This window comes from Erpetoichthys calabaricus, chromosome 4 (genome assembly GCF_900747795.2).
Source record: "Erpetoichthys calabaricus chromosome 4, fErpCal1.3, whole genome shotgun sequence".
Lineage (NCBI taxonomy): Eukaryota > Metazoa > Chordata > Cladistia > Polypteriformes > Polypteridae > Erpetoichthys > Erpetoichthys calabaricus.
Window position 1 is genome coordinate 59,407,816 of NC_041397.2, and position 25,146 is coordinate 59,432,961.

At 39.8% G+C, this 25,146-nt stretch overlaps 2 protein-coding genes across 2 annotated transcripts in view; both read left to right on the forward strand.

Moving 5' to 3' along the window:
- Positions 1-12,024, forward strand: part of LOC114650076 (uncharacterized) — a 208,809-nt gene extending 196,785 nt beyond the window's left edge. Inside the window, 5 exon segments of the mRNA XM_028799516.2 lie at positions 418-650; positions 1,630-1,759; positions 4,362-4,734; positions 8,603-8,677; positions 9,209-12,024. Coding sequence (XP_028655349.2) covers positions 418-650; positions 1,630-1,759; positions 4,362-4,734; positions 8,603-8,677; positions 9,209-9,390 — 993 coding nt within the window. The 3' untranslated portion in view covers positions 9,391-12,024.
- Positions 12,025-16,249: 4,225 nt separating this feature from the next.
- c1qtnf9 (C1q and TNF related 9) overlaps positions 16,250-25,146 on the forward strand; it is a 49,978-nt gene continuing 41,081 nt past the window's right edge. The window contains exons 1-2 of the mRNA XM_051926592.1: positions 16,250-16,442; positions 22,938-23,000. Of these exons, the coding sequence (XP_051782552.1) occupies positions 16,277-16,442; positions 22,938-23,000 (229 nt within the window). The 5' untranslated portion in view covers positions 16,250-16,276. The remainder of the gene's footprint in view (positions 16,443-22,937; positions 23,001-25,146) is intronic.

The following is a 25,146-nucleotide window of genomic DNA, read 5'->3' on the forward strand; positions in this document are numbered from 1 at the left end:
ATATTTCTATGATAAACTGTACTGCAATGTTTTGGCTTGGCCAACATGCAAAAACAGTTAAGGAAGTCCCTGTTGTTTTGCTAACTTTTTTCACTATTTCAGCAATAAAAGGACCTGGAAGGCAGTAGTATCTAGAGATCTGCACTGGCAATCGGAAGGTTGCCGGTTCGAATCCTGTAAATGCCAATAGGGACTCTGCTCTGTTGGGCCCTTGAGCAAGGCCCTTAACCTGCAATTGCTGAGCGCTTTGAGTAGTGAGAAAAACACTATATAAATGCAAAGAATTATTATTATTATTATCTTAAGGCAGTAGTAAAATAAACAACAGCAAGAACAACTTGATATGACTGAACATTTTGTGGCAATGGATAACCTCAAAATAGCTATTGTTTCTAACAGCATGCTCTCCTTTTACAGCAAGAAGGGTTTGCCATCTATTCAGAATACTGTAATAATCACCCCAGTGCTTGTGTGGAGCTGGCAAAATTGGTGAAGCACAGCAAATACCGACACTTCTTTGAGGCATGCCGCCTGCTTCAGCAGATGATCGATATCGCTATTGATGGCTTTCTTCTTACTCCTGTGCAGAAGATCTGCAAATACCCACTTCAGCTGGCTGAACTGCTAAAATATACAACTCCAGAGCACAAGTGAGTTTTGCTGGAAAAGAAAATGAACAGCTCAGTTGTAAAGTTCTTTTTATGAACATGTGTGTGTACATGCTGTAGTACCACTATTTGGGATTTTAGTACATGCTGTATTTATGTCAGTATACATGTACATCAGATTTTATTTTTGAAGTCTTTAGAGTTTATTATCATGAGTTTTTTTGGTCTGGGATTGTTGAATATTATTTTGCATGAAGAAAGCCCCGAATATTCAAAAACTAAGTGCGGTTTTGAATAATTCCTTGTTCTCTTTAAATACGTGTGCATGTGTGAGAGCAGGGAGACTACCATTAGTCTAGAAAATAGTTTTGGTCGTGACGAATTGTGACTCACCATTGTATTCAAAGAGAAATGCTTGTGAACAGTTTGCAAAGTGTCTCACAGATTAAGCAAACAACATTGCCCCATTGTGACTGTCGACGGCAATTCTTTAAGAGAGAGCCACCCCACCACTGCATCTCCCCCCAGGTGATCTGACAGTAATCATTGATTGGGTCTCTAAGACACTAAGAAGGGCAAGATTGGCTTTCAAGAAAAAAAAAAAACTTTTAAGAAACACAGGTCTAGAATTTGAACTCTCATAATCAATAGAATGCACTTTAATACTTCAGTAGTCAGAGGAAGACTGAAAATGGATTTACAAGTAATTTAAGACAAAGTATCCTTCAATATTATGTGATTGCAGAAGAAGTAGATATCTTCCATTAAAAGTGGCATTTTGATACAGCTATACAGATTTCTTTAAGCTTCCTGTTCTTGTAAAGGGATATTTAGAGGTTTCTAGTACACTGGTGAAACAGAGCAATTAATAGGAAATTTTACACGAGAGAAGTTTATTTGTATGATTTGTATGATTCTGAGGTCCAGTAAATACATACAATCATCATAACCATAACTACATGTTAGGTTACTTGCTTTGAAAAATGCAATTTTTTTTTCTAACTTGTGTTTGTCTACACAGTGACTACCAGAACATCTCTGCAGCTTATGAAGCTATGAAAAATGTCGCTTGTCTCATTAATGAGAGGAAAAGGAGACTGGAGAGCATAGACAAGATCGCTCACTGGCAGGTCTCCATTGTGGGCTGGGAGGTAGGAATTATTAATCTACAAGTAGAGATTGCCTGCTTTTACACTTACACTAGGTTAACAAGCTGTGAGGTAAACATTGAGTTGCAAAGGTCAGACGCTAAAGAAAACGTGGCATGATGAAAGTGGACTTTTGAAAGGATTAATCTCCATGTAATTCAGTGTCTTTAATGATGTTCTTTGAAGCAATCTGCCCCAGCACTTCAGCTCTGGCTTAACAATGCTGATTTAAACCAGAGACTCACCTTTTGTAGTGATAAAAGTGCATTTTGATATTTCTAAAAAGAATGGTAGGTCTTTAATTAATCAGATGGTTTTTAGATAGGCATCTTACAAACATGAAAAAACATAGCAAATTAAATTAAATTTCATTTGATCAGCCAACACAATACACATTACTGACTGCTTAGTGCTTATAATGTCTAAACCATTCAAATTAAGATTACAGGGATTGTTTTCTGTTTTAATGAAAATTGCAGTAGATCAGTGATCCACCATATTGTGCTTTTACAACTCCAGAATTGTGAATTAAAATCCCATCCCAATTCTTGAAGTTTGCACATTCTCTCCTTGTCCATGTGTATTTTCTCCAGGTATCACTGGTTGACTCAAATGTCCCAGTGATGCATCTGTTGGGTTAGTTGGGTATTTTAAATTGTCAGTTTGTGAGTGTATGACTGTGGGTATGTTAATGATTGTGCCCTGTGGTGTACTGGCCCTGTGCCCAGGACTGATTCCTGCCTTACACCTTTTGTAGCTAAATATGCACTGTTATCCTAAAACAGAAAAGTGGCATCAAAAGATAGATAGCATTTTTTTATAGACAGAAGGTTTATTCGAATAATGTTAATAGATAAAGGTCATTATTAATAATTATTTCTGGATTTTATTGTTCATTATTTAAATCATTTATTATTGTTAAAATGTTATATTGAGTAGAAGTACTGTATGGGATTTTTTTTTTTTAAACATTTAGGCTTAGTTTTTGTCTCTCTATTATAATAAAAAAATCTTGGGAAGAGAGATGAGACGTGTCTTTCTCAGAGAGACACTTTCATGTCCCGCAAGATGAGACTTTGTGTCAAAAGATTTAACCATGCCCGGGGCCGGAAATAACAGCCAAAAGTAGATGACAAAGTTGAACATCGTAAAAAATTCAAAAATGATGGCACGATACACATGCAGAGCAGGTTAGAGATAATGGAAGTACGAAAATTCAAAAGTAAAAATAATAGTAAAGATCGCATTAGCGTAAACAAATAGAAATGATTACTCGGTGAAATAACGGAACAGTGAAGAGAGATCGAATATATTGTTCGGATTTAAACTTTTAATTCGGAGACTTGTAGATCATTTAATTCATGTTGTGATCAGGGAAAGGTAGTGTTTCTTCCCAATGAAGAGGCGTATCCGCGAGAATTAAAAGATTTGTTGTTTGGTGAAAGTGAAATCCCGTGAGAAAATTTCAAGCCCTGCGAAAAAAGACTTTATGCAAAGAGATTTGGAAAAGTTCTACCCACATCTAAAACATTTACAACCACGCACACGGTTCAATCATTTCTCATTTGTGTGAATGCTATTGTCAGGCACGCAGTTTGTGTAGAGAGAAAGAAACAATATTCACCCACAGGCAGTTATACGTTGCATTGACACGATGTAATTCCAAACACGGAATCAAAATTCAATGCTATATTGACGAAAAGATAAAAGCAAAAAGAGATTGAATATATGGACATAGGTAATATGACAGAAGTATGTAGATATTGTTTGGCTTTAAACTTTAAGTCGGTGACTTGTAGATCATCTAATTCACGTTGCCATCAGGGAAAAGTAGTGTTTCTTCCCAATGAAGAGGCCTATCCGTGAGAATTAAAAGTTAAGTTGTTTGGTGAAATCGAAATCCACATACGTGAGCGACAGATGCGAAGTTGCTGGCGCATAACGCAGGCAGGGGGGTTGGCAAGTGAAGCGAGCAGGGGGCAAAAACCCCCTAGTTTTTAAAAAAAAAAAAAAAAAAATCATTTTCAAAAAGTGTGAATGTGTTCAAGTGTTAAATTTGCACAAGAAATCTAACACAACATTTCAAAGTGATGATGAAATAAAGAAAGCATGGTCAGTGCACAGCAAAGCAGACAGTGGATGCTGGGAATCCTTCAGGCTTTCAGTTTTTTTTCATTTTGGACTAGATTGCACTTTTTGATTTCATATACATTAAGTGTGTCTTTTTATATTTTTCATATAGTGTTTCTCTTAGTATGGAATGTGCCGTGTCAAAGGAAAGTAGTCCAAATGGTGTGTTTCCTGAGCATTTTTAGTTTCTTCCTGAAATCATTCAGTTTTATTTACTAAAAATAAGTGCCTTGGCCTTCCATGCTGTTGACTATGAATGAAACACTTAAGATTAATGTATTGGTGAATCTCGGGAATCTTTACCACACGATTACTGAACTACACACATTGAAAATGTTCACTTTATAATCTCATGCTTCTAACCTTTTAAAATCTATTGATTTAAAATGTTAAATGAAACTAACAAAAATAAGTTGTCTGTCAGTTTTCTGGTATGACTAAAATGACATGAAGTCTTCTCTGCTCCTGTTCTTAGGGAGAAGACGTCTTGGAAAGAAGCTCTGAGCTGATTCATTCTGGAGAACTAACCAAAATTTCTAAGCATGGAAAAACACAACAGAGGACATTCTTTTTGTTTGACCACCAGCTCATTTTATGCAAAAAGGACATTTTAAGACGGGATATGTTATATTATAAAAGCCGGATTGATATGGATGAAATGGAGGTCTTGGATGTGGAGGATGGCAGAGACAAAGATTTTAGCATCACAGTGAAAAATGCTTTTAAGCTTCAACATAAAGTCAGTAGTGAACTGTATCTTTTCTATGCGAAGAAGCCTGAAGACAAGGAGAAATGGTTGCAAGCATGTAGAGATGAAAGACGAAGAGTGCAGGAGGACAAGGAAATGGGTAAGATAAAAGATTGCTTTTTCATCTATCACTTACCGTATATACTCGAATATAAGCCAAGTTTTTCAGCACCCAAAATGTGCTGAAAAACGTCACCCTCGGCTTATATTCGAGTCAGGTCCCACTGCCCCCGGTATATGAACAAGCCAGTTTCCCTTTCGGTTTGTGCGCGCCGATGATTTCCGCACGTGTTCAGTCTTTCCCTGTGCATTCCCTGTGCAGCGAGCGCGAGAGAGAGACACACACACGCGAGAGAGAGAGACCATATTGTTTTTGTTGACCCTCTTCTCCAATTACAGAGCTAGTTTACTGTTTTTCTTTGAAATAAATACTCAAAAACATTTAACTTACTGATACCTCAATTAATGTACGGTAATTTTATTGGTATTTATTTTGATTATTGAAACTTACCAGTAGCTGCTGCATTTCCCACCCTAGGCTTATACTCGAGTCAATACGTTTTTCCAGTTTTTGTAAGTAAAATTAGGTACCTCAGCTTATATTCGGGTCGGCTTATACTCGAGTATATTTGGTATATAATATCCTATAGCCAAAACTAGATTATTACACTAAAATCTTTTACATTGAATGTGTATGCACTGTAGTAGTATAATAAAAGTTCATGAATACACCTGGTCTTGCTTCCAGAGAAAACTTTCTGGTTTCATTTTTACTTCACGATCTGGTTTCTCAAAATATAAGCATAAAGCTTCTTAATCCATTCCAGCACTGGGCATAACATAGACAACAGCCATGCATATGACTAGGAAGTGTATCCTGTGCTTTTTGCCTTTTTTAGGTGAATCAAGTGATGTTGTTCATGCTTTTTAGACATCACTATTAAGTTTAAATCCTCCAAGTATTAGCATTTATTTTCCTGTGTTTCGGCAGATGGCATTGGTGGTACACACTGTGTAGCCACTGCTTCTATGTATTGTTAAGTAAGTTCTGTTGATTTTAAAGTTTCAGTAGAAAGGTTATTAAGTTACACTAGCAAATGGTATATTCTGACATTATCAAAACCACCAGCTGTAATTTAAGTGAGTTGACTTTGTAATCAAAAGTAACATTACAGCCCTAAGGTTATCCTCACTACCCTGAACCAAATAGGCAGAACTGTAAATGCAACAGGCACATGTAACAGTATATGACAGGTGTGTGCCTCTTCTGTTCATGATGTGTTCTGGGAAGCAAGACATTATGTGATTTGGACACTGTGCAAACACCATTTTATATACGGTCTGGTCCTGCTTTTTCTTTAAGCGTCTCAAACAAACTTTGTACCTTAGTAGTGATCATGAATGTGCCTTTGTTTGCCTTTGTTTTTGGTCCTCAATCCACATCATTAACGTTTTCTCCATATCTGACACGGTACTCATTTTCGTATAGCTTTAGTTGAAGCCAATTCTTTAACAGCTTGGAGGATTTTTAATTTGTTTTTGAGGATCGTCATGATTGTCGAATGTGACATACCTAAATCACAAATAGCATTCACTGATTTTCTGGCTTCATGTTGTTTAATAACCTTTTGTTTCACTTCCAAATCGGTACTTCTCCTTTGCCTCATGCTGCTGCTATCACTGGTTCTACTGAGTTTATGAGCCATGATGCACTTCATGGTAATATTCTTAGGAAATGAAAAGAGATAACACTGCAATGTTCAAGAGACGTGTGATACGAGACAATGGCTGGTGCTGCTTATGACAACGTATATATGATTGAATTTTGCTCAGACAGATTATTATGCAGAGCATATCTGTATTTGTATATGCATTACAACAGCAAAGTTACAAATAAATGATGTTGTTGTTTTAAGGGCTTTCCTTTCTTTGAAATACTGAAAGAACTTACTTTTTCCACAACCCCGAACAACTGTCAATCAGTCAGTCATTTTCCAACCCACTATATCCTAACACAAGGTCACGGAGGTCCGCTGGAACCAATCCCAGCCAGCACAGCCCACCACAGACCGAGCAACTGGGCTTGAGTCATTGTCTTTTACTTAACTCAGAAGCAAAATCCTTTCCAGCCAGTTAGTGGAGGAGGACTCAGTTTCATTACCAATATGAAGATACACATTGCTTCACTTCTCCATGGGCAGAGGAGGTCAGTTAAAAAGATCCTGGTTCATGGCATAAAATAATAAATAATAATTCTTTGCATTTATATAGCACTTTTCTCACTACTCAAAGCGCTCAGCAATTGCAGGTTAAGGGCCTTGCTCAAGGGCCCAACAGAGTAGAGTCCCTATTGGCATTTTATGGGATTCGGCACCCTTCTGATTGCCAGTGCAGATCCCTAGCCTCAGAGCCACCACATAGGGCCATTTGTCATCCAGGGAAGTCTGCCCTTGAGCGTTACTAATCATTTTGGCAAAGGTTATAATGATAGGGATCATTTCATGTTGTTATGGAGGTGGGGATTCAGAATATTTCAATATTTTTTCCATTTAAGATTTTTTTTTATTTAGCATTGTTGATTCTTTTGTCTTTGTCATTTTTGTCTTTCTGTCATTTTGTACATATTCTCGTGCGTGGCAAGGTAGGGTTCTGAGTTGTGACTACCACAAGTCCCAGTGAGTGACCTCCAGCAGCTGTATAAAGGTCAGCATCACACACTTCCAGATTCTCAAAAAACATTAATGGTGTTGGTTAAAGTTGTTCATTTTGACTGGTTTGGATTTTTGATTTGCGTATTGCTTGGTGTTTTTTAACTTCTGCAGTAACTATAATATTGAACATCTGTTATGTCATTTGGTAGCGCTGTATTCTCCTGCTAATCACCCAAATGTATTTTATGTAGTATATATTGATCTTTGAAGCCTTTTTGAATAAAAATAGTCTTTTAATAATCATAAGCATTACAATGCACTAAACTAAACTGATTAATATGTGAGGTGTGTCCCAAGTTTACTTAAATGAGTGACTGCTCCTGCCTTGTGATCAGTGCTGTTCAGTTAGGCTAAAGCCCTCCATTATGCAATGTCAGTCATGGATGGTTGCAGTGACACGGCTCTGACAGCATCAAGTTTGTTTAACGCATGTGATCAGTAATGAGCCATTTTACCCGTCGTTTGTTTTTATATTTTTTTGTCCCTTGTGCAAAACGTCACTGTGTGGGACAAGCAGAACCTGACGCACTCAGCACAATGTTTTTGTGGCTCAACATTTTTCAGTCACATCAGCCCAGGTTGCCTCCTCATTAAGTATAAATTAGCTTTACTGTCAACAGGAGTTTAGACTTTGGGGACTACGCACAGCACTGGCGCTCGCTCCACTGATTGAAAGGGGAGGCTCTGCAGCTGGTACTCTTTGGATCCTTGGGTACAGGGTGGCAGCTCATTTGTTACTGGCTTTGACTGGCATGCGCTACGGCTTCTGGCTTCTTGTTTTATTTTGCCACCTTTGCTCCATTGATTTCAAACAAAGAAAATTCTTATTTCTTTGTATGAACACAGCCTTAATATGCGTGCAAATATCTGTAATTACTTTGCCTACTGGGAAAAATGTGTTTTGCACATGTGCAGTCATAATTTAATATATGAATATATCATTTATGGTTATTTTTAATTTCTGCAACTTTGTATTAGAATAAAAGGTTTAAGAACTTTAAACAATGAAGACATGAATATTTATTGTTAATGAAAGTCAAACTGCACACCCCATCAGATGTTACTGTCACTACTGTATTTTATCCTCTCTGATTATTATCTTGTAAACCTTCTCTCCTAATTCTGGTTTATTACTGTTTAGATCGTAAATGTGATTGTTCTCTTTTTGTAGAAGTGTGAGGCCTTGAGAGTTTATAGTAGTTCATGTATGGTACTCTATATATAAGTTCACACTTTCTTTGTTGTCCTAAATGACAGGAATGGAAATATCAGAAAACCAGAAGAAGCAGGCCATCTCAAATGCCAGAAAATCAAGGCAAGGAAAGATAAAAGGTGAGGAATCTTGTCAGTGTCCTTTAACTTGAGCGGCTCACCAGCTTTCACAGGTAATGTCAGCAGTTAATGTGGTGCTCATTTGGAGTCCGTACAAATTCTTCACTAAAAGCTTTGGATTTGAACAGAGCCATCGCTGAACAGACCCTCGATATCCCAGGAAGTATTGAACTCCCCAGGGCAATCTCAGATTTTATGGGATGCAACTAATAGTCAGTCACTTGGTAAAGTGGTTCTGATATCATCCGTTTTCTGTCATTCCTGGAACTTCATGAAAGGTGTTCTGCCAGGACAGATCTTCATCTAATCAACTTTAAAGTTGACATTGCAAAGCAGCAGCCGAATGAAAAGGTGTGCAAAATCCCTCATCTGAAGGAAAACCTGCAAAATTCTCCTGCCCCAGAATGCCAACATTGAGGTTCCAGGAATAGTAGAAACAAGACAGACTTGTTTAAAGGAGAACATGAAATTCTTGTAGGAAACATACTGAGACATGTAATGTTTAGACATTGTTCTTTGTTTTCTTTTAAGGTGTGAGTTATAATGGCTGCCCTGTGCCTCCACCTCATCAAGGTCTTCATCCAATACATCAGCGTCACATCACTGTGCCAACAAGCATTCCTCAACAACAGGTTTTCTCCTTGGCAGAACCCAAACGCAAACAAGCTCCCTTCTGGCACACCTTCACCAAACTTACTCCATTTAGGAAGTGATCGGCCTTGTGGATCCACCAATTGACATTGTCAGCAGTGCTGTGGTAGACATTCAGAACGGGCATGTGAAGAAAATATTTTAAGAAATCAGCTGGCGTACATGAAAGATTATGGGTTGATGCATGGAGCAAAGCAGGCAGTTATTTGCTGTGAAGTTCATGGATGGCCAGTATATTCTTATTGCACGAAAAAAACATTCAGTGTGCTGTGCTGAGCAACGTTACTTATGTGTTCTGTATTAAGTTTTGTTTTCGAGGCTGGACCCTTACTACATACTGTACATGTAATGCTATTTATAAGTGTCAGTACATGTAAATAAAATGCACAAATAAATATGGCAGAGTTAACCAGACTGACGAGTCCACAAGTCTTCCCACTGTCACAGACCGCTTGAAAGTGTTCACTGGTAGTAGAAGCCCTTGAAAGACCAAAGTGCTACAATTCCCTTTTTTTCTGGCTGAAATATACTATTTTTTCTTTATTTAACAGAGCCTTACCTAATTTTTATTACTCTATTTTCCAAAGGTTTTATACATAATTGTATAATAAGCATTAGGCAGGTGGCCCGTCACACAGGACTCACAGTATGTGCTTTCTCGTATTTGTGTCCTTTAGGCCTCATTCTTCTAGAAGACCTTGTGCTGGTTTATAGAAATAAGCTGGGCCTGCTCATGTGAAGCGCACCTTTGCTTTGCTGAGCTGTTGAACCCACGTGGCGTTCAAGGAGGCCTCTGGGTGAGATGTGCTGACTGTTACTTTAGTACAAGGGCTGAGCACAGGGATCCAGCCTGCTTTGTGTGTGTGTGTGTGTGTTTTATTTACAGTAGTAGAAGCCCTTTCCAAGTGTAATGTGGACACATCACATGAAGGTAAAGCTTGAAGTTTGTGTTCAAAACACAAAATGTAAATGTATGTCCAATTTGAAATTAAGCATTTCTTTGTTGTGACCTATGGGCAAGCACTAAATAAGTGATTAGAGCTGAGACAATGCCTCGATTTAACAATTTGATGATAATGTCTGCCTCATGTTGAGGGGCATGAAGTGTTGATACCTTTTTGTAGTAATGTGCTGGGTCTTTAATGATTTGTAACATTAAGGATGCAGTATTTAATTTGCGCTTTTGGAATCTGAACTGCTTATGCATAGCAAGTAAACAAGAAGCAGCCTCAGGCCCACATTTGGACCAGTGTGGTGATGGCAGGTTTTGTTACGTAACTAACTGTGGAATCACCTTCTACTGGTGACAGGTGTGCTTCTTAATGCTGCATTTGCTTTTGCGAATGATTTCTACGAGATTCATCATGAACTCTGCCGTTGTCGTTGATGTTCAGTGTTCTGTTCTTAAGCGTCTTTCAAATGCTGGCCAGTTTAATAAGTGAAGGGTCCCCTGAGCAGTATTCCAGTCTTTATCATTTGATCCAAATGTATTCTCCCACCAGACGCTCTAAAAATAAATGGATAAGGTATGCCATTTGGAGTCCTCAAGCTCATGGTTCACATCCCTGCTCTAAACTAAAGAGCTCTTCTTTGAAATTCCTAGCATAGAGCTATCCAAAGATGAAAGATTTTGTCATTGTTCAATTATAAAACACAGGATGTAATGGACCATAACTTAGGTAAATTACAAATTGCAAGTTCTTCAATTTCATAAGTGGATTCCATTGAATTCTGGTGTTACGTTGATTCTTCCTTCTCCTCATCAGGCTCCATTGCCTCATTCAAAGAATACGACAGTCCTGAACACGGACTTTACATGGTGCATCGGCGGGGTGTGTGTGTCACGAGTAAAGGGTGGGTTTGCCAAATGTAATACAAGGCGGGTATTTGTACAAAACCATGGCAACCCTTAAAGATGAAGAGCCCATGTTTCGAAATGTCTTGTGGGTAGAAAACCAGTGCGATCCTCCCCGATTCTTTGAGCACGTAACAGTGTTACCTCCCTCTGCTGAGGATTATTTAGATTTTCGTTGCAGGAACCAAAGTGCACATCGTGAAAATCAGGAATAATAATCTTGTTCGATTATAGCAATAAAATGTGGAATTAGTGTTCAGCTTGATCAGGTCAAGTGTTTTTTTGCAGATGTTAATCATTGTTCAACTTGGACTTGCGTCTTCAAAGAAGAGGTGCAATTTGTTTTGTTGCTGTTGTAGATATCCAATTTCCTAAAACGTAAGTGGGTCTTTGTTTATGTCAAACATTTTGTAGATACGCACAGAAGATTTTTTTTGTGATTATTTTCACAACTTCTAAACAGCAGACCACCTTTATGAGGTGAGTGGTCCTAGTAATGTTTTACTTTGCAGCAGTTACAGTTGTTTACGAGTGAAGTGCTGGGCGCACGAACGCCCCTTGTGTCAGCGGTGGGATTATTATTAGCATTATCGTCGTCATGATTATCAAAACTTCCTTCTAAAATTTGGGTAACTCTGCCTTGTAACCATGTAATATTAACATAACTGTTTGAAGCTGCATATTCACAAAAGTATTGAAAGCTCGTGGTCAGTCGCCATAAAAGCCTCCCGATTTACTGCCACTCTGTCTTATTGTTTTTATTTTTTAGATATTACTGAATCATTTGTAATGTATATGAAACTGTATGTAAATAAGATGAATCTATTATCCATTTTTGGCATATTTTTGTCCACATTTTTTTTTATGTTATCACATACCTCTACAGTGCATTCTGTTGGCTTCCACCGTATGTGTGCTAAATAAAATAATGAAAGATGTCTGCCATTTCTGGCTAGAGATACCATACGACTGTATATAACTATTGTAAGTTAATGTTCGTTTGTGTAGTAAACTCTTGAAATTAAAAGGCCGATGTTTCTGGACTAGCAAAGGAATACTTTATTTTGTGGAAATAAATAGCATACCAGAGAATTTGTGTAAGTGTTGGTCTCCGGTCAGATCACGTTGCTTCAAAACTTCAAACACGGCCACAGAGTAAAAATGCAGAAATCACATCGGTCTGTCTGAATTCAGCGTCCAGACAAAACTTTAAAATGTGGCTGAAAACCGTTGGGAGTTTTTCAAGGAAAATGTGACCAAAAATAAAATTTGTGCATTTATCTACTGGATATCGCCCAGGAACTTCACAAAACAGAAAGACCCGAGTGCTGCTACATGGCCACAAAAAGAAGCATTCATTAATTTCCGCCATCCTTACAGGGGCTTACAGTTTGCCAGCAGCACTCTGTCTACAGTTTCAAACAGCGGCCGTGGGAGTCAACTGCAAAAGCCCAGGGAGGATCCTGATGTGAAGTCAGATCCCTGCTCCATGGTGATCCACAGTGAAGATACAAACGTCTCTTCTTGGAAAGAAAACTGCTGGGTGGCTGGCCGCTTGAAAAAATTTTTCATTAAAACATGGAGGAATTTGGCTTCTTGTAAAATGGAGACAGGCTGGCAGGTTTACTGGGGTAATCCATGGCGAAATTGAGAGCTGCAAAGAAGATGAGCACATCCAGCATGAACACATTTATTTATTTATTTATTTATTTATTTATTTATTTTTTATTGAAAATGCTCTTTTGACCTAAAGATGGGAAGCTATACTTTTATTTACTAGGGTTTTCTATGATAAAGCCAGAGTATCCTCTCTGTCTTTAAGACTTATTGCCCTTGATAGTTCTACAAATAGTAACTGCTGGGGATTAGTAAACTTGTGAAAAATTTACATACATGTGGGGGTATCTAGGTGGGAATCCGCTGTCGTGATTTTAAAAAACTAACTGCTGCCACTGGTGCACATTTAACACTTCATTCATATTCCTTGTAGCCACATTGAGGTTTCTGACTTCTTCACAAGTGAAAACCTCAAAATATGAATTTCTCCGGGCCCCTCGCTTTCTTTATACCACTGTCTGAGCGATCCAATACTAAGAGGACCTCTTTTGACCTCAGCATTTTTTTTTAGCAAACCTCCTTTTGCCATTTTTGATTTCCATTTTTACTGTTGCAGTTGTGCTCATAAACCAGTGGTGACAACTGGGGGTTTCTCTTGAAAAGTTCCTTTCTCATTTTCTTACCCATCCAATAAAAGCCTGAAGATTTAAAAGAAAATTTGAAACAGAAAGCAAAACTGACTGCTGTCCCTCTAAGGGTACCAATCCGGGCAGATTTTCTCTGTCATTTGAGTTGGCTTTCCCACTTTCTCAAATCCTCTCCTCCTGCTCTCTCTCATGTAAAGCCGTGCAGGTGTTTGTGTCTGAGGCCATGGCTATAATTCATAGCTCCTTCATATCTCTCTGCGCTTCAGTAAACTGCTGATCCACAAGCAGCTTCCAGGCCTCCCATTTTCTGTCCAGAACAGTTAGAAAACCTCTGTTGCCACCTGTTGGTTGGCAAAAGAAAAAGAAAAGGGGGAGGGGGTTAGTGGCCCTCTGCTACCTGCCCCCTCATGGCGTTACATATTCTCTCTCGCACTCTGTTACCTTCTGTGGATTTCTTTTCAGAGGTATCCAGTGGAATATTCAGGGCTCGCCATCCCAAGGTCAACTCTATCTGCCCACCATGTTTTGGATGCCATAGTGGTTTCCTCTCCTTCTCTAAGCCCCCTAATGCTTCAGGTAACACAGCAGCGTGCATTAAGGTGTGTCTGTCTGACCTTGCTGCACAATCAAGTGGAGCAAAGCTGTTTACACTTGTGTTCATCCACTTGGAACAAAATTGAATGTTCCTGGCAAAACATCCCAGTAATCCTTAACTTGGGTGAACACAGCAAAAGGGAAAGACTTGCAGGCTCACGGTAGAGAGAGGTGAGAGACATTTTATGTTTGTATGCCAAGAACTGGTGCACTTTGCTTATAGAAGATCTGCTTATTTCGCAAAATGTTTGTTGATCGGTTTAACGCAGTCACCCCATTCTCTAATAGTAAAGCGGGCAGCGATTAGTGAAGAGAGAGCAGGTACTCTGAGCTGCTTTTACAAGATGTCTGGGAATGTCAGGTTTTCAAGGACGACTTTGCTAAAGACAGTTTATGGAAAGACCTGCATGGGAAAGTGCTGTCTGTCTGTAATATAGTGCCTTACACTTCTACCCATCTGTCTGTCTGTCTATTATATAGTGCCTTTCATATCTATCTATCATAAAGTGCCTTTCATATCTATCTATCTATCTATCTATCTATCTATCTATCTATCTATCTATCTATCTATCTATCTATCTATCTATCTATCTATAATAAAGTGCCTTTCATATTTATCTACCAATCAGCCAGCAGATTTGGCAATTCTAACGCAGCCAGTTAGAGTTCTGTGTGTGTTCAGGACCTGCTGCTCTGGTGCTGGTATGGTATTAGTTATGACGGAGGCAAGTTAAGGGTCCATATGTCTGAACAGTAAATGTGTATACACTTGTGGCTACTGGTTATACTGGATAGTTCATGTATAATGTGTATGTACAGGTATGTGTTGGTGTAGGTATACAGGTGTGTGCATGTATATATTCTGAATTTGTTATGTGTGTGTATACAAGTACAATATACGGTATGTATATATTATACACACATTTATATGTGCATTTACGTATACATACAGTATATACATAAACATATAAATGGTTATTAAAACAATGGCATGAGCACTTTCAAAATGTATTGCTCAGTAACTAAGGATTGGGTGGATATGTAGTTAAAATCAGTTTGTAAAAGAAAAACACATTTGTTTCATTAAATCTTACAAATGCTCAACTTTCTCATGTGCCACACAGCAAACACCAGTCCAGCAGCCCAGTCCTTCTTGTAGTTCATCACCATCGATGGTCACTCACAATGTGTTCTTTCCTCAAGTGTCAAAATCTGAAGAAAACTTTAAAGTATCTGTGCAACATGTTGGTGAATCATGTGTACTTAGTCACAGAGTAATACATCTTCGAAAGTGTGTGTGTTTAAGTGTATAAATTACGTGTGTATATACTGTATATGCTGTGTATACTATTATGTATGTACAGTAGATGTATTTATGTGTGTGTGTGTGTGTGTATGTATACATGTGTCTATATACTATTATGTATGTATATGTATATATATATGTGTGTATATGTGTGTGTGTGTGTATGTATATATATATATATATATATATATATATAATACACACACACACACATACATACAGACATATAAATATATATACTGTATATATATTGCATAGTTTACTGTCTAATAATACAAAGAGTATGCGACATGTGTTTTTCCCTTATTTGGGCCCGATCTCCAGGCTGTCAAATAAATGAGCCACACGGCGTGGCACAATATAAAGGGACTCCGTCTCTGACGCTGACGTCCGAGGTTTGATGCCCGTGAGGGGAGCAGTGGAGTGTGTACACCTGATGAGCCCAAATTAGGGTGAAACACGTGTCTTGTACTTTTTGCATTATTTCACAGTAAACTATGCAACATTCCATGATTTGCAACTGAAAGAGGGCACCGTGGCGGATGTTTGCCACCCATACAATCAGATTGTGATTCAGACTACGAATGCTATTTATACATACATATATATACTGAGTACAGTTTCTGTGTATGTATGTATGTATGTATATCTATATGCTATGTACAGTACACTATATTATGTACGTGCATTGGATTGATGAATTAACAGCCTTTAGGGTCCCCACCCGTGACCTTCAGTGAGTTCAGATGAATGGTGCCAGCCAGCCTCTTGCCACTCCCAGCATGCATCTGTCTGTGTGGGGCCCTGGCTGATGCTTTGTGCCACCAAATTGCCATCTCTGCCCTTTTAGTCCATTTTTATTTTGTTTTTTTATTTATTTTATTTGAACAAAAAAATAGCATTGCTTACAATTAAGTTGAACTTATACAAGAAATGACTTCATAGTCAAACTTTTTTCTTTTCTTGCCCCCCATTGGCTGAGCTCCGAAATGAGTGCTCTGCTTCTGCTGTTGATTGGTTTAGTGAGTACAAACGACATGTCCAGTAAAGACTGCTATATGTCCGGACATCCCGGTGTTCCTGGAGACCCCGGACACAATGGCATTCCAGGCCGAGACGGACGGGATGGAGCGAAAGGCGACAAAGGGGACCAAGGTGAGCAAAGCTTCATGGTCTTTATTTATTTATTTTGTCCATTTTGTTTTTATTATAAAGTGATTAACCTGTGGTCTGGAAATTCTTTTAAAGAACGTTTGTGTCCCAAAGTGAGGACAGAAAGGAGACGTCCACAGAATGGAGATACCTTTAATGCTGGGCATGTGCATCGAGTTCTGAGTATGAAATTGAAACATCTGTAACAGAGTTTGGTTCAGTGTATTCCTGTATTAGCGTCACAAATGAGCAGTTTGGATAAACCACAAAACTCGACCACGGGCTCCTTCCTGGGTCATTAATGTCACGTGTGCAGAGTGCAGTGAAATTCCCACTTGCATGTGCCGTTCAACATGCAACACGTCTCCCCTCTCCGGTGCCAGGACTTGTGAACATCCTTACTTGACAAATCGCAGACTGTATTTAAAATTGAATCTCGAGAGATTTTTAAGTAACTACAGTACCTCTTAATGTAGAAATCAGAGCACAAACCTGCAGTTGGGACCTCTTATAAATTCACATATCAGGTTCAAACGAAAAGCAAAGCAGAAATCAATCTCAGTATTTAAATATGAACAAAACCAATGACTATGTAGAAGTACATTAGTATAAAAATTGAAATGTGGTCTGTTAGCAATGGAGGACGAGAAATCAAACTTCAGCTAGCAGCATTCGTGGTGAAAATGCACCTCGGGGGGTCCACTGTTGTTTATAACAGCAGTGATTTGGAGAAGCTCAGGGTAGAATCACCTTAAAGTTTCAAAGACCAAGTAAAAATAATCGTAATTCTGGGAACTGGCAGGAAGATGGCATACCATACAGACTGACTGGGCCTCTACTTCATGGAGGATTGCCATTAGAAATTCATCGGCAGGGCTAGCACTTTACTGTCCCAAGTTCAAGTTACAGGTGGTCTCTCGGTGTCAATTGTGGACCTAAAACTGGCACTGGCTTGTTGTGAGTGAGTGTGGATGTGTGCCCGAGTGCGCCCAGGGACGGACCAGTGCCCCATGCTGCCTTGAAGCAGGCTTGTTATCATTAATTAAAACAGCATTTCACTAAATATAATAAAAACAAAACTAAAAGCTGAGTGAAATCCAAAAAACTAAAATTAAAGTATAACCACATACTGAAATAAAATTAAAATGGGTTAAAAGTGTTAGTTCTGTTTTTTGAATAACCCAACTGCCAGTAGTCTGCTCTGACTGTGCGTCTCTGCCTGATGTGGGTGACACTTGTCAGCTACCGAGACAAAGATTTAGTTGTGAAGGACGGAGAGCTTCAAGAACAGCGGTGATCGATGAAATTCATCAAAGCATTTTTCACAACGGGTATGTGTTGTTCACTTCTAACTGCTGACCTCTTACCCGGCCGGCAGCTACACCTCCAAGACCTGTGGCCTGGATAATTTACTGAGCTGAATCTAAATATCAAGCCGTACCTCTAACAAATAAAAATTTTCCCCACAATCGACGGTTTAATTAAGCTCACAAAAACAGGTGATATATAAAATAGGTGCGTAATTATATTAAACAAGCAACAACAAAAAACAAAATGCACAATATATATATATATATATCCCTCCACCAAAGCAACAACACCATATATATATACACACACAATAAACCCTCCCTTGCCCCTGTAACATATAACAAACAACACAAATACCAAAAACTGAATGAGATACAGAAATGAATGTGAACTTGAGTCCGGTTATAAAAAAACTGTCCTGAATGTGGTTGACTGAACTAGCGAAAAATGAGTCGTTTGATTTTCCCAGACAAAATGGAGCAGCCTCACCATGAATCCTTGGTGCGTGGTGGATGATTAATTCCGACCCCAGGGTCTCTCGTGATGAGGTTATTGAAGTAAGTCCGGCGGATAGAAAAACAAACTGGATGGAAATGCGCGATGTAGAATACAGCAGGTAAAGATGGCTCTTGGTCGTGAATGTGAAAAATCTCCTTCTCTCCTCTCCTTCCTCTTCTCTCTTTTTTTTTCTTCCCTTCTCTCCCTGATTACTTAAATAGTCCTGAGATGGATGTACATAATTGAATAATAGCAAACAGGTGGTTTTCCAGGATTGGGGTTGCGGTCTCCTCCCATTATCCGTCCCCCTTTACGGGGACGACATCCACTGACACACAAACAGCAAATGGGATGATGGAAACAAGACGCACATAGTACTAACACTGACAACACTATTACTACTATGTAGCCCCGCTACACACTAGTGTGTAATGATGTGGGTTCTGGTCCAGACTCCCGTCTCCATTTTGGGAGCTCTTGAACCTGACATCGTCGGTAATGTAACCGATGAGCAGGACAGTGAAGAAACAACGAATCAAGGGGATGGTGCAAAAAGTGCCTTTTATTAAAACCAAACCAAAAGCAAAAAAGAGTTCAGATAAATTAGTGCAGTACTCAAATGTCCATTAAATAAATGATCCATAAAAAGATGAGATCCCAAACTGTTAAAACAAGGCTAAAACGAGACTAAAGCAGCAGCAGACATTGGGGCTACAACAGTCAGACACGGCTCCTTCCCAGCCTCTTCAGCTCTCCTAAGGTTTGCTCAGCCAACGAGACTTCAGCTGCCGCGGTCCTCTTTCTACAGACCCCCATCTTAGCTGCCTCCGCCGGTGACGGCTAGACCGCTCGGGGTCGGTTGTCCTCCCATCTTCCTTCTCGCACACATGGTCATCCCTCAGATCCCTAGGGCAGGCTCCTCCTCAAACATAGGCAGTGGGCACGATCTGTCCCTTGAGCGCTGATCACTCGCAGTATCCGGGACTCCCGACCACGCTGATCTTCCTTTTTCTTGGCTGGCTGGCTCGTCCACTCTCTTGCACTACCTCAGTTCTGCTCTCTCGCTCTCCAGTCTTTTACCCTTCTCCTCCTTCTCCTTTTTTTCCACCTTGCGCTTCTCCTATTTATTACAGGGATGTGGCTCAGGTGTGGTGATTAGCAGCTCCTGGCTTCAATCACAGATGCGCCCGGGAACCGCTCCGGCCACACTACCATGCCCCCTATTTAAGCCGCAAGTGCGGCGATCATTTATTTAAAAACTGGCCTTTTTGATCTGAGCTGTGGACCCGCTACACCACACAGTGACCGTGTTTGCAGATATTCCTCTGGAAATTGACCACGCGGGCGGCTTAAACCGACGTTACATTACGCAGTCGCTGATATCGTCACTGCCTCCATGTCAAGTTCCACATCTGAAAAATGCAGCCCAGGTCACATTTACCGACTGAGCTCCAATCTTCCAGTATGTCACGCTTGCTCCTTTTTGTAGCAGCCAATAGCGTGTTGCCTGACAGAGCAGCGATTTACAAAGGATTAAACAGTAGCAGTGAGTTTAACAACAATCACTGGCCTTTCATTCTTTTTTCCATTTTGTTATAGTTTGTAAAATACAAGACACCAGCCTTGTATATTGAGGTTCTAAACCTGCATGTTCCATACCTCATTGCTGCATTCTTTGCACTGTGCTTCTGGATGAGCATTCGTTTATTCAGTTGCTGGTCAGCTCTTCTGTCCCCCTGACTAACGAGAAAACCAAACGTGTTTGAGTTTATCCTGGCCAATCACAGAGTAGTTGGTCTCCGTGTCAAATTAGCCGATCGGCCTTACAGGAGTGGGCTGTGGACCGACTCCGACTGGCTAAGATTATATAAATGAAGGCCACAACTGAAAATCACTGGAAAAAGTCGTCCAAAGTGAGGTGAGCTTTAGATGAATGTTTTCTCCAAGCACCCCATGATGCTTTGCAAGGCCAGCATGACATCCAAAAATAAATAAATAAAAATAAAAAGCTTGCTGTATTCTCATTTGAGGGGTATATTATCAGAATGAGTACTGCCACCAGACCACGTGGCTAATGTGTATGCATAACAAGCCCTGTGGTACCCTTACAGTCACAAAAAGACAGAAGGAGCTCTCCTGCTGCTCCTCCTCCTCAAGTCAGAATGAGACCCTGAGAAATAAGAATAATACCAAAAGATTTATTACTATCTACAAGACGTTTCTAAGTTCTCGATAGAAGAAAAAAGCGCAAAGTATCTGCACAGATTGAACAGAAGCAAAAAAAAAATGGAGCTGCAACTTCAATCAATGGAACGGGCGAATCCCACACCCAAAGATATTTATAAAGAGGTTGGATCCCACATACGAAGTTTATCGAATCAGGAATGCCTAGCAGTTCATGTGTACTGGCAGCCTTCCTAAGGTGCCGTGATGTGCTTGACCCAAAGATTAAAAAGACAGACGCTGCTACGACGCTAGTGAGACATTTCACAAAGCATTCAGAAGAGTCCGAACTCTCATGGCACATTCTAAGTGCACGTTTGCGTGTTTTCTACTGACACAGCATGCATTTCTTCATCTTCCATCGAGTGGCCTTTTTTTAAACTGACACGAAAGCTAATCTGAAATGATTATCACAAAATATGAAACCACCTAGGTGACCAATACTAAAAAATGAAACTAAGCAGTTTATAAAATAGTAATCATTCATTACATCTGTAAAGCTTTCTTTTCACCATTCAAATCGCTACCACACAGGGAGGACCCGAGACGTGAGCCCATGATCTCCTTACTGCAAGGTGGTGGTGCTACTGCTACACCCAAACTGAAGCTAAATTAAAAATGAATCAGCATGCAAATGTTGCACTGAAATAAAATCTTTTTATGCCACCAAATGAGATAAGGCAGACTTTTATGAAAAGCGATGAAGAGAAGAAACATCTTTAAAAGTCACACAAATTTAATTTGCCAAAAATCAAAACTGATCTGCAGTCGAGCCAAGTACAATAATTCTAAGACTCAATAGGGTCTTGGGTCACAGGGCCTTTCAACAAAGAGGCGCCCACTCCAATACACTCCTTATTCACCAACTCAGGTGACCACCAAGTCTTTGTGCCGACCCTTGTATGTGGCTGTCATCGATGTCACTTCCTGTCTCCCTGAGCCAAGCAGAGTTGGAGTTACAGAAGCAAGATGACAGTGTGGGAAGATTTTCAAATATTTGAATGTATTGAAATAAAACACCATCATTACAATTAAAATCTGCATAATAGAAAACCATGAAGTAAAAAGGAAAAACCTGAAAAAAGTAATATACGAGGTAAGGCACAGAAATAACCGGATTGGTTAATATATTTATTGATGAATTATAGCATTCTAAACATTGTCACCTCCTATATACTCCCCCTCCCAATCTCTACACCGCTCCATATGTATCTTCCATTGATTGAAACAGTGCTGGAAGGCTTCTTGCTTGAGGCTTGCTGTTTCTGTCTTCTCTTCATCCATTGAAGAAAAATGTGTTCCCTTTAGGTCACTTTTAATTTGCGCGAACAAGTAAAAATCACAGGGAGCTAAATCGGGCGAACAGGGAGGATGATCGAGGGCAGGAATGTTTTTGTCAGTCAAAAACTGCATTGCGGAAAAAGCATTGTGTGCAGGAGTGTTGTCTTGTCTTGTCTCGCTGTTCGCTTTTTTCACCCGACATTGTTGCTGCAACTCGTGTAGTGATTGCTGTGCAAATACTGACTGGGCTATTCACAGGATATACCTAGCTGGTCGACGGTAGGGGATACAGTTCTAAGATTCACATCCAGCCGACCTCCAGACGGTTTTCCAGGAAAGCCCCAAGCCCAGTCCAGTTATTTTAGTGTCTCACCTCGTAATGCAATAAAGAATTTAAATCAAAATATACCAAAACTAATTTTAAAAAAGGAACTAAAATACCCTTGTGTCGAACCACCAGACCCTCTCATCCCCCCATTTGAATAAGCAGCTTCCAGAAGTCCTCAAAGGACAGATTTCTAATGTACGGTACTCTGTCCCGTCTTACCTGCTAAACCTCAACATTACCTTGGAGCCTTCGCTCATTTGCGCCCCATAGGAGCAGCTGACTGTGCACTTGTCAGACGTAGATTGGCTACTATAGCTGCCAGGATGGAAGGACAGGCCATAATGGATGGACTCAGTGAACAAGCTTACCAGGAGGAGTTCATTCCCCCACACAACAGGTGGCAGTGTTCCTCAAGGCTGGACCAGATTAAGATACCCACTTGGTGGCACTGGAGTCCGGTAATGCAGCCCTGTTGGGGTCTTTGGATACCGTCCAGTGAGGGGAGGACTGCCTTGGTTTCTGCACAACCTGGAAATACTTCAGACGACTTGAACAGGAGACCAGAAGCGGTTCCCTGGGTCTAGTTTATAAGAGAAGCCCGCTGCCTGACTTAAGTCGAGTCAGAGTCGATGGCAGTGGGCAACGCTGTCTTGGAGGTGGAAGGAAACGATTTGTACTTGTTTATGGTGGCTGGTGTTCCTGCAAAGAACCTGTCGGAGATGAATATTTGAACAGGAACTGTGTGTGGCCATTATTGTGCCTGTGCTCTGGGGCTCAGTGGCGGCCCCTTGTGGTTACACTACATTTAATTGCATTTTTTTTATAGTAATGTTTTTATTATGTTTTCTTCCTGATAGGTCCAATCGGAGTCTGTGGTACACCCGGAAAAGATGGAAAGATGGGGGAAAAGGGAGTGGAAGGTAAAGGAAATGCTTTGTAATGCTCACACTGACCTTGTAGTAACTGCCATTACGTTCGTAAATCTTCCTTTCTGAGCAGATTCTGTAAACATCCTGGTTATGCCTTCTGAGGAAAAAGATTTAAATAGAGATTGGGGCACACACAAAGCAAGCTACGGTGAAAACCGCGAGTCAGTCCTGCCTTTCATCACAGCCAAAATCACTAAACAAAGACGTAGTCAAAATATCATGGCATGCATGTCTGAATAATTCATAGAAACACTCCCAAAGTTTTAAGTGTTGTATTTCTAAGAATTCACTTACGAACGCTTTCAAATCACTTCTGTCCAGCACTTCCTTAGTCAACAGTGTGAGGCGTCCTGATGTCAAGTTATGCACAACATGGAGCTTTTTAGGGTTCCCCCGATTTTTGACCCTCTTGACCTGAAGGACACTCATTTTTAAACTATTTTTGGATGATACGTTGTGTAGGAAATTACACCCTTATGATAAAAACTAAACCAATAGGTGGCTTCAGCAAACATGATCAGAAGGACTTGAAGTTGCAGGGGCCATCAACTGACCCCAGGGGGTTCACCTCCTAATGGGGTACAAGGAGTATCATTTTATGTCATTTCGAGGTTGCTGATCATGGATATGATAATATTTTTGATATTTGATTCTTTACCGGTGGTCCTCTTCCCCCTAAGTGTCACTCCCAGATGGTTAAACAATGCAAATTTCAAACAAGCATTGGAGTATCATTTTAGACAATTTCAAGGTCATGGATTATGAATATGATGTTATTTTTGATTTTGATCCTTGACTAGGATCGAGCCCTGTGTGGACCTCTGTCAGTGGGTGAAAACTGACAAATTTCTATTACAGTTTAGATTTGAAACATTTAAATTGAAGCATACATTTTAAAATATCAAATACTTGACGCAACTATTCTTGTGTATTATGTACTTCTACCACTTGAAGTAAATCAGTACATTTCTAATAAACACCTCGAGTTAGGTTGGGTTATGCTAGATCAGTTTATTTGGGTTTTGTTTTTATAATTTCTTATTGTAGTTGATGCTGCCTGACGTTTATACCCATAATACAGTAGAACACATTCTGTAATCGTATGTCCTTTTTCCCCCTGTTGTTATTTCTGCTCTGCGTCCTGTCACAATCTCAGTGGTGTTGTGGCAGTTTCCATGTCTGCAAGTGACCGCTGGTGTGCTGCCAATATGGCCGTCTGTCGCCGTTCACCGTGGTTATTAAACATGTTTGAAGTAATGCCATGTTGGACATTTGAAGTTCCAGTTTTCTTTAGATTGAGTAAGTCGCACACATTTTCAATGCCCATAGTAAGTAATAAGTTATGATCCACCTGATGGATAGCATAGTTCTCATTTTTCAACAATTAATGGGTCTGAGTCTTACATAGCAAGTAAATTACAATTAAGACAAAATATGTTAATTAACAGTAAATACTGGCCACTAATTAAGAAACTAGTTAGAATGAAATCCTGCAGCCACACTAGCACTCCAGGGGCCTCATGTATAACGCCGTGCGTAGAACTCACACTATAACATGGCGTAAGCACAAAAGCGGGATTGTGCGTATGCACAGAAAAATCCAGATGCAGGAATCTGTGCACACGCAAACTTTCACATTCTTCCACTACATAAATCCCGATCAGCGTGAAAAGTAACGCACGTGCACGCGCCTTCTGTCTCGCCCCAACTCCTCCTAGAATTATGCCTCTTTGAATATGCAAATCAATATAAATAGCCTTCTGTGAAAAGACAATGGGAAAAGCACGGGGGAAAATATAAGAATTTCAGCGAATACCAAGTGGAGGAAAAGGAAAAACGTACTATTTGTTGGTTTAAACAGTGGTATAATCAACAAAAGGAAGTTGATCGAGTGACAGAGTGTCGGAGAAACTCGAAAGCTCAAGTTCACAAAGTCGCACTGTGCCCGAAATAAAAAAGAAGTTGTCAGATATCAAAGTCGCCGTGAAAAGGCGAGTCGTAGCCCACCGTCTGAGTGTCATATGAAAGCTTATTAGGGTACAGAGAAAAAAAATAGGCACACAGTGGGGAAAAAAGCACGAAATGTCAACTTTAATCTCGAAATTTCCACTTTAATCACGTAGTTTATTTTGTCATT